The sequence below is a fragment of the Polistes canadensis genome, unplaced genomic scaffold, assembly GCF_001313835.1.
Source record: "Polistes canadensis isolate GaletaPanama2010 unplaced genomic scaffold, ASM131383v1 scaffold_272, whole genome shotgun sequence".
Lineage (NCBI taxonomy): Eukaryota > Metazoa > Arthropoda > Insecta > Hymenoptera > Vespidae > Polistes > Polistes canadensis.
In genome coordinates this window covers 89,682-100,165 of record NW_014569819.1, presented here as the reverse complement: position 1 = coordinate 100,165, position 10,484 = coordinate 89,682, and the positions used below count along the sequence as shown (strand labels likewise).

The 10,484-nt window shown below is 29.2% G+C and overlaps 2 protein-coding genes across 4 annotated transcripts in view; one reads left to right on the top strand and one right to left on the bottom strand.

Moving 5' to 3' along the window:
* LOC106790952 overlaps window positions 1-4,997 on the top strand; it is a 10,625-nt gene extending 5,628 nt beyond the window's left edge. The window contains exons 1-2 of one of the 2 annotated variants that reach the window (XM_014756235.1): window positions 1,748-2,181; window positions 2,535-4,997. In XM_014756235.1, coding sequence (XP_014611721.1) covers window positions 2,552-4,294 — 1,743 coding nt within the window. In that variant the 5' untranslated portion in view covers window positions 1,748-2,181; window positions 2,535-2,551 and the 3' untranslated portion in view covers window positions 4,295-4,997. Of the gene's footprint in view, window positions 1-1,747; window positions 2,182-2,534 lie in introns of those variants that run through there. The other variant, XM_014756234.1, reaches the window with a different exon arrangement.
* The window catches only part of LOC106790950 (tubulin polyglutamylase TTLL5), a 36,123-nt gene that overhangs the window by 16,362 nt on the left and 9,277 nt on the right, over window positions 1-10,484 (bottom strand). For both annotated transcript variants that reach the window (XM_014756233.1, XM_014756232.1), the window contains exons 2-4: window positions 6,257-6,431; window positions 5,476-5,559; window positions 5,280-5,403 (exon numbers count right to left, since the gene is read on the bottom strand). In XM_014756233.1, the coding sequence (XP_014611719.1) occupies window positions 5,280-5,403; window positions 5,476-5,559; window positions 6,257-6,423 (375 nt within the window). In that variant the 5' untranslated portion in view covers window positions 6,424-6,431. The remainder of the gene's footprint in view (window positions 1-5,279; window positions 5,404-5,475; window positions 5,560-6,256; window positions 6,432-10,484) is intronic.

Sequence of the window (10,484 nt, the reverse complement as noted above, 5' to 3'; positions counted from 1 at the left end):
ACAATTATTTATATGATAAGTAATAAATCATAAAATCCCAATGTTTTTAATTTGATATGCTTGGAATGGTCTAATAATTATAATCACTTAAAATATATATATATCCGTTATTTTTAATCTTATGGATAAATATCCAAGACAAAGTTACGCTACTTCAAAAGGGTTACACACATCCGACTGAAGGAACTTTTATTCGAGGTCACTCTTTATAAGATTTCAAGGTTATTGGTAGTTTTTTTTTTTTTTTTAATGGAACCCTACGATATATCTATTTTTACATTGCATGAATTAATTCCTCGTGCTATTCTGAATAAATAAATATTAAAGTCGAACAATGATCGGGTCGCAAAGTATTTTTTACAAAATATTTGCCATATTAATAATTAGCCATATTCTTTTCGAATTTAAGTCAAAAAAGAAAAGAATATTCATTTTTTCTTGCTAGAGGTGAAGTACGTATTAACAATTACGTTTTTTTTTGGTTGGATAATACTTGTGAACATATACTATATTTGTCGTGAAAAAAGAGACTATTTAAAAAATATATATATTTATTTAAAAACGTGTGAATATGTATATTTATGTGATTTTATTATCAATAATTTTTTTTCTTATTAATAATAAAAAGATACCAGGAGTAACCGTATAACGTATTACACTTGATAAATACATATTACCAATGTTTTAATATGCATTAAAAAGTCCAACAGTGATACTTTTCAGTTTTGCATTATACATTTATACGTATACGAGTATTTATTCGCAATGTTTGCTATATCTACTGTTCAAGGTCTCTTATTGAGTTATTAGACTTAAACGAAAATTTCAACACTCATTCTCCTAAAACGTGTTATACAATAAATTACTTCCTGTATTATACCTTTTTAATTACAACTAAAGTTAACAATTTAATAACTACGATTATTCGATCTTACAATTAAATAATAAAATGAATGAAGGAATGAATAAACGAATAAATGAACATATGAACATATGAAAGAATGTATAAATGAATAAATGAACGAATGAACTAACATTTAAAATGAAGATCGTGCCAAATATTTGACCTCGTTTTATTTTTTGCTATAAGTGAGTATAGTATATACACATATAATCTCCGTATAATTTATAATTCCTGTAATTTACATGTGAAATAATATGTAAATTTTGTAGAATAGAAAAAACAAAAGAATAAAAAGCAAAAAGAAGGAAGGAAAAAACCAGTAAGATAATGTCGATCGGATTATTTATGATAGTTGGATCGGTATACAATTCTTTAGTAAACATGCTTTATGGATATTTCAAAGATTGCGCTTTTTATCGATCGATTCTCGAATTGTTTTTTCTTTTTGACTTTGTTTTTATACATAAAAAATTAAATTAAATTAATATATATATATATACACACATATTAAAAATATAAATTAAAATATTAATTAAATATAAAATTATAAGTGATTAATATTCGAGAAAAAAAAATTAAAATACATAATTTATTTAATATAAAAAAAAAATATATATATATACAATATAATATTAAATAATATCTCAACAAAAATAAATATATAAATACATCCGTGCGCGAATAATTTATACGAGTAATTATAAATAAATTAGCAAATTTTATATCAATTTAAGAAAAGAAAAAAAGAATTTAGCACCCCAATAATGATACGAACGTTTCTCTTTAAAATACGGCCAAATCTCTTTCTCTCTCTCTTTTTTTCTATCTCTCTCTCGCGCTCTTGACTTTGTTTTAAAATTATGTCGAGCAGTACTACGCATGCGCCTACATTTTTCAATTATTGTTTTTTCTATCTCTTTCGAAGAAATATAATTCTGAAAATGTAATACGACAGAATTATCCGAATGCTTGTGCATAGAGATAAAAGAAAACAAGAGTATAGAATAGAATAAGTCTATCGATTCCATGTTTGTTGTTTTTTTTTTTCTTATCAACTCGAAACATTCTCTGAGAATTTTTCAGTCCCGTTGAAACGATTATTCTTAATTAATATTATTAGATACAATTTATATCAAGATATTTCTATTAAAAGTTACGATTTAGTGATGTACCATTTGTTTAATTGTTAAAAAATAAACGAAAGTATAACACTTTGACGTTCTAATGCGGTTAACCTCAAAGTCTCGATTTCCCGCCGTTGGTTCCACTATTGTTAGGTATTCATAGTTAATCTTATTTCTTTCATACAATTTATTTTACGTATAAGTGATTTTCGAATGTTACTGAATATAAATATATATTAATATTTATACCTTACTGTGTTTTGTGTGTGTGTGTGTCATCTATGTTTCATATACAGGGTGTTCTGTAATTAATGATGCAAATGATTCTATATGAAAAGTTTGGTCTTATATGAACAAATTTGATTCTACATTTTCGACTTAGTTTTTCACATAGAATCATTACCTGCTTGCTTGTACCATCAATTACAAAATATCCTTTATATTTTTGTTAAATGATTAATATTATAGAGAGTATGATATTTAACATTATTCATTTGTACTTTCAGTGAATGAACAAGAGAAGATGCCTGACCGCCGTCAGCCTAAGACCCTAGAGGGTCTTAGTTTGCGGCAAATATGTCAACATCTCGACGGGTTGTGCCGCCGACTGCAAATGCATTCTACAAAGACTTCATCAGCACAGATGCTCGTTTACGCAAAACAAGTTATCAGACCATATTATATCAATGCCTTACCCGCAAGCCTGCGCACTCAAGTTATTGAAGAAACTTCGAAAATGCTCTACGGTCCTTCATTGGATGGTTCATCTTTAATTTCTGGTCCTGCTCCTCTGTATTTATTAGCATTACTTCTTAGTCATGATATCAAACAGTTAAAGGTGAATCTTTGTTGTTACTATGGATGTAGTCATCAAACGTCACTCTTAAAGTTATTAGCATCCGAAGGGATTGGACTAGATTCTTTAGAACTGGCTCGCTCTGCCTTACTCAGATTAGATTGCAAGTTGTTAAGGTCCGCTCTATTGAACATGAAAAATCTCTTAAGTTTGACTCTTCGCAATATAGCTAACGATACAGTACTTCATGTAATTGGGAAAACATGCCCTAAGTTGGTACACTTAGATGTAGCATGTTCGAAACAAGTGACAGATGCAGGATTGAAACAACTGTTACTAGAAGTCGAATTAAAAGACAAAACAATGATTACGCAAGAGCCACTTAACAGTTGGTCCAAACTGAAAACCTTGATGACCAGACTAAAATCGAAGCCTTGTACCAGATCCAGAAAGAAAGACAAGGAAAATGTTTTATTGGAATATTATGAAAATCGTAATTCTATTTGTGATAACCTGAAAATTCTTAATATTGCTAATACTGCCGTTACATGCTCGGGCGTACTTTTTGCGTTAGTATACATATCTCATCTGGAATCGTTAGCAGAGTACAATCACATGGGAAGAGTGGTAGAAATGATGAAAAAAAGACTTATTGAATTCGAAGCTCCACTTGCTTTAACGCAAGCAAGAAGCTGTAGAACTACGATTACTCGTCTAGAACTTCTTGCTCGGACATGCCCAAAAATTGAAACATTACATATTTTTGAACCTCATCATCCAGCAGAAGCGTTAAGATTATTTCCCTGTATCACTTCTTTGAGCATACATAGTATTCCTATTGAAAGTGAATGGCTAAATGGTCTCTATGAATATTTACACACTAATGGTTCAAATTTGAAAGAACTTAATCTTCATGTTGTTCAAAGTGACAATCTATTGACAATAGATTTGAGAAAAATTTTCAGCGGTTGCCCTAATCTCAGAAAACTAATGAAGGATGGCTCCGAAGTTATATGGTCGACAGGACCAGATCCACCACCTCTCCAATATTTGAAAAAAGTTCGATTGGGACATAAAGTATCTGCCGTGTCTGTAACTAAAATTCTCTCCTTGGCGCCAGAATTAACAGCCCTTCATATTCACAGTTGTTCTGATCTAACCAACGAACACTTAGACAAATTATTGACTACGCCCTCATGGCCCCAAAAGTATAAAGAAATCAACAGAAGAGAAAATAGTTTAGTGCAGAATTTATCATGTTTTTATATATACGAAGCCAGCAGTGTAACAGCGACAACTGTGTTAAATATGTTTTATAATTGCAAACGCTTAAGAAGAATCGGTAATTTGAGTAATTGGGGATTGAATTGTGAAGGTATAAATATGTTAAGAAAGACGCTGGCACATGCCAATTTAGATGTGGATTTGTGTCCTGGTTCTCATTGGTTTTGGAGCAATTGTATTCAGTAGCTCGTGCACATTAAGACTGATTATTCAACTGTTTTGAGGCAGCCTTTTCAAGTATCTTTAAGACCATGACATTATTAATTAGCTGTTTTATCAAAATCTCTATATATCTAATATTTTTCAAAGACTCTTCATTTATCAGTATTAAAAAGTCAATACGTATTTACTATGACGAGTTTTGAAATATAAAACGAAAAAGAAGAAAAATATAATATAAAGTTGCCATTTTCGAATTAAATTTAAATTTAATATAAACACAAAACAGTATATATATATATTTTTTTTATGAAAATTCAAATGTTAATGAATAATATTAATTGTTCGAAAATTATATATATTATATTATATTATATCATACAATAATGTAAAATTAAAGTATTCAAACAAAATATAATACTAATAGGGTAAGCGACTTAATAATTTTAATGAAAAGTTCAAAATGAAAATACTGTCCTTATTAAACTTTGTTATTAAAATATAACAAGAATATAACGGCAGGAATTAAATTTAATATACACGCATTAGTTTATGTTATTGATAAGAGGAATACTTTTTTTGAGAAATAAATCAAATGACAAGGGAAATAAAAAATTATATTTCCTATCTTGTTTCGAGTAAACAATAATAAGACAAATAAAATTGTTATTCATGAACATATATACATATATGTATATATACACGTTCGAGTCCAATTATAATAGTTGAAGAAAATTTTAATAATCTTATAAATTTTTTAAACAATCCTTCCAATAATTAAGCTTTATGATTAACCCTTTCGTTACGGCTTTGTGTTCAATATAAATTCGTTAGTACATGCGTATTATCGCATAATACGACTTCTATATATGTCGTTAGTAAAGAAAAGGTTAAGATTTTTCCTACTTTCATAAGATACAAAATTTTAGTTAGAATTCAATTAAAATGTATTACATTGCTCGTATATAATATTTAATTTAATTTTTTGTTTTTGTAAATATATCTAACTTACCTCCGATAGGCCATGGGATTGCAGTATGAGATTGATAAGTTTGGTGTCCGTTTGAAAAATTTTGTATGTCATATGTAACTGTTTAGCCGGTGGATCTTCCGGAGGCGTTGACAAAGCGCAACACCTAAAATAACAAAAGGAATAATAAAAATAATGCGTAAACATAATAATAAATTTTCATTTAAAGTATACTTACTTAAAACGTAAAGTAGGCGTCCTGTTTCCAACCGGATGATTCAACAGCCATTCGTTGTTTACTGGACTTTGGTCTTTCGTTGTGCTATAATTCACCAATTAAAAAAAAACAGAAAAATATTAAAATAATAATAATAATAATAATAACAGCACAAGAGAGGAAAAGAGTTTGTTTCAATTTTTACCGCGCATTAAAAAATCCGATGGTAACGTAGATCGAATAGTTTCAGCAAGACGTTAACAGATGGCGTTACTCTTCGATATATATCGAAAGTCGATAAGGAAGGTAATGTTTTCGCGGAAATATTTTTGAAAAGTATTTAGAAAGTCGATTAAAAAGAAGGAAAAGAAAAGAAGTATAATACTTGCAATTAAAAAAAAAGGAATCACGCTAATCGAACTTTCACTTTGTATTCTGTTCGTTTGTTCACTAGCTCGAACGTCAGGATTAACATTATCGCGATAATTGCTTACATCAAATAATTACGTTCACTTCTTTCTAATTATTCGCGAAACGTTTTACTTCGATAATTAGAGAAAACTTGTGCATTCCGGAATTAGATGCACTCGTGCATACTGCGTATTAGATTAACTTAATCAAATAAATTTCAACAGTAATTAACTCTTCACTTGTATAAAGATACACGAAAAAGAAAAAGAAAAAGGAAGAGAATTTCTTAAAAACCGAATCGCTAATTGCAGTAGTCACGTAGAGAAATAATCGAAGTGCATACAAATCGGCTGAAACGTAACACCATTTTAAATAGTTTTCCAATACTCACCGTTTATCGGTATTAGAGTTGTGTGGTTTATGCACGAAAGGTTCGAGAGCTTCCTCGCTACTATTGGATAATTGTGACATGCCAGAAAGACTGGAGGATGACATTGACTCTTTCGGTCGTTTTCCTTCCAACTTTCTTATCGTAGTGCCTTTCCTTTGGGACAACATGATCGATCCTACAAATCATACAGAAGAATAATATTCAGATCAAATGTTCTATAAATAACCAAAGGGCTATAATAAAATAAAATGCCTTTATAACACGAATATAAACACGTATATAAAAGTTTCTATTTTATATTCTTTATCTTCTATATCCTAATAACAAAATTACAAATCAAACGTTGTTTTAAATCGAAAAATCTTTCGAACGAGAGACATCGTAGACTAGTACCTACCCTATGTATTCTTTTTCGATGCTTGTTCTACATTTCGCAAATTATTACCATGAACATAACTGATATCGATCGGGATACGTCAATGATCTTGTAATATGGATTAAGTTAAGGAAAATGATGTCAGGCTGTTTTCTTCTTAAGTAGTATTAAAACTTATCACACAATACCACCCCAAGTCCTTCGAGATATACACCTGCAAGGTTTCACCTTAGTCGTCATTTCTCACAGATGTTAAAGAAGACGGGACATAAAATTTTGACCTTTTAAACTACTACTGCTTTTATCCCTAAAATAGAACAAAATTAAGATTGACAAAATCTTGTCATAGTTTCCTTGAATTCCTTGAAAAATAAATTTATTTATTGAGGCTTTCCCATTCATGTTAGGCTATTCATTATAACCGAGGATCCAAATTATGCACGAAGCAAAGTTCGTAAGGCCACGAGTAAGGGTTGTATAGTCTACCCTTGAATCACAAGACGTTATTTTAGTACCTAAGTGAGTTTTGTTCTATGCTTGAAACATAAGTGTACAGTAGTACTCGAACTTATTATTCCAAGCATATGTGCATTTATAAACACATATATATATATTTAAAAATGAATGTATATTACCAGCAAAAAGTTAGAAATAGTTTACTGATTTCCATAAAAATCCAAAACACCGATTAATTTAGAAATGATGTATCGTTGTTACATCAAATATTAATAAACTGAATAATGTTATAACAGATTCACAAAACGGCTTTATATAACGGCAAATTTAACTTGAAGAGAACAAATGTGCAGATAAGAGAGTTAAAAATGAAATCAGAATGAAAGAAGTTAGAATGAAATAATAATTATCGTATTTTCGAGGATTACATTTGAAATGCCACAGCGTCGTTGCTTCGGGTTTCCTTCTTTTTTTTTTGTTTAAAGTCTAACACGAAAACGTGTCACGAAAGGTCGTACATATGCCAAATCTAACTTTCTGCACTTAGGTTGTTAATATTACTGTGGAGAATAGAAAAGAAAGGAATGGAGAACACGAGGAAAATGACAAGACATTCGTAAAAGAAAAAAGAAAAATAGGTTCAGGAATAACTGAAACGATTAATTCTGTTTTTTTTCTTCTTTTAACATTTCACGAATCATCGATCATTCGTACAAATGAGTTTGGCGATACTCTCTCCACTTCTTTTTTTAACACAAAAATCTGCATATTACATTAGAGTACCCTCGGTCATCACGCAGAATGTAAAAAACAGGTACTAGGAAGTGGACTGTGCGTGAGTCACTGAAGTAATTATGCGATTGTAATGCATCGTTTGCATAAGAAGGAAAAGGGAGAAAGCCATTTAATATATTTGATAAACCACGAACTTTATGTATCTGTAATATATATATATATATACACATTATAACAAAACATTAACACTCGACTCTCTTGTAACACGGTTAATTCATTTCATGTTGTATGCAAGTGAAACAAAAATTGTAAATCAAAATTAGATGTATGAAATAGTAATTATGAAGATTATCAGATTTTATTAACACATTACTATAATACAGCTAATATTATGAATACTGTGTAGTTAATATTTTACATTATATAATAAATTAATAAATAAACAATATTTTAATTATAATAAGCGTGGGGGCGTATTGTAAGTTCATAAGGTAAATAAAAAAGAAAGAAATTTTTTTAAATTAAAACTCGTTACATTTGAAAGATAAATTCATAAGTTTTTATTTTAGATAGGTAAACAAAACATGACCTACTTTGCTTAATGAAAAGTCCATTCTTTCCTGTATTTTTTTTTCTTTTATAAAAATTTCAAATTAATTACACAAAAAGATTGGATTTTGAGCTTAATAAATATCATTATATGTCATACGATCTTTATAATTTAATTGTTGGTTCGTGTCTATAAAGAAAATGATATAATATGATATTTGTAGTATATATTATAGAAAATAATAATAATAAGATTTAAAAGATATATACACACATATATGAGTGTGCTAGTTTCACGTTGCATGTCAATCATATACAAGATTAAATAAATTAATAATCTTTAACCCTCAATCATTCCAAACGTAAAACTATATAAAAATAAAAAATAAAAATTCTATTACTTCCGAAACGAATAAAAATCATTATTCGCGTGTCATTACGTGTGTCACATTTAAAATATTTTATATTAATATTCAATAATATATATATACAAACATATATCGAAAATAAATTAGAATTACAACCCCACAATTTGAATCTACAAATGAAAACTAACAAATATTTATTTCACAATTTCGCAATGCACACATCATATTTATTAAACTATTTAAAAAAAAACCTACACACACTCGAGTGTTACTACTTCGTGAGATAGTAAAAAAAAAAAAAACAAACCCAGAAAAAAAAAGAAACAACAGGGGGGAACAAAGTCGCGTGTTTCGATTTAATCGTTAGATTAACAAAATTTCATACGAATGCCGATCGCATGAACACGCCTATAATATATTATAGTAATCACCTCGTACATTTTCCCAAACAAACCATGGGGTCTTTTGCACGATATTATACCTTAAAAGTACTCAGACACGCGACCTAAACTGCAAAGGTGGTGGTCTCTTTGGTAATGGAAATTACTTGAATAGAATTTGTAAAATGATTTCGATTCATATTGGGTTATAGAAGAAGGGGGGGGCTGGGGGGAGTGATACGAGAAATACAGGTGTTTGCGTCAGAGGTTTTGTTTTAAGGTGACGAATATGACGAAGACGTGGACGAGAAGGAAAAAGAGGATAATCCGCAATGCCTAACGACTTTGGCACGTTTCCCACCATTTTTCTCATCTTCGTTTGATCACGACCTTGTCCATCCACCTTCTTGTCTTTCCATTTCGTTGAACACGTCAATGCGCTTCCTTTCATTGGCCCATATCGTAATACCGATAACAAAATAAAATTTGTTTTTTATCGTTCATCTATTTTATTCTTCATTTAACGTTAATTCGTAATCCTGTGTGCGTAATATTTTCACGTTTCTTATATTTCTACGGACTATTTTATACTTTTGTTTCGTAATTCATTTTGTTATTATTGTACAAAAATAGGTTGACAAGTTTTGATATTACATCATTTTATTATTATTATTTTTTTTTTTATTTAATAAAAATTTGTTTCCATATGTTAATAGGTTCGAAACTTTTCAACCCATATCCCATGTATTTAGATTTCAAATTACAAAATTGTAAATAATACAAAATTAGGAACGTAAATATTTGACATAATTCACAAATATGAAATTTTGAAAGACTTTAAATTTACGATCGTACGGTAATCATTTAAAACGGAAACCTCTATTATTTTCTATTAAGGATTCAACTTTCATTCTTTGGCTCAAATTCAGGAAACACGCTTCGTTTCGGTAGTCTTTGACTTAATTTTTTTTCTTTTTCTTTTTCTTTTTTTTCATACATTTTTACGTAACTTTCTCTCTCTATCTCTTTCTCTCTCTCCTGCTCTTTCCATCAATCTTCGTAAGTAGGAGATACGATGAAAGAGAAAGAGGAAACGTATTTTTGGCATAATGTCAAAGAGGAAGAAGTTGCTACATTCTCGTGATCTTTCTCTAATGATACGTAAGTCATACATTTTCCGGACCTTTTCTTTTTTATCTTTATCTCCTCTCTGAAATAAACTAAATCATTTTTTGATCTAACTTTTTCTTTTTATATTTAAAAAAGAAAGAACTGAACGATTTTATTATACATAATTTATAGAATTATACATAATTATTTGAATAATATTAAATATGTTATCGTAATTCTTTATTTATTTATAA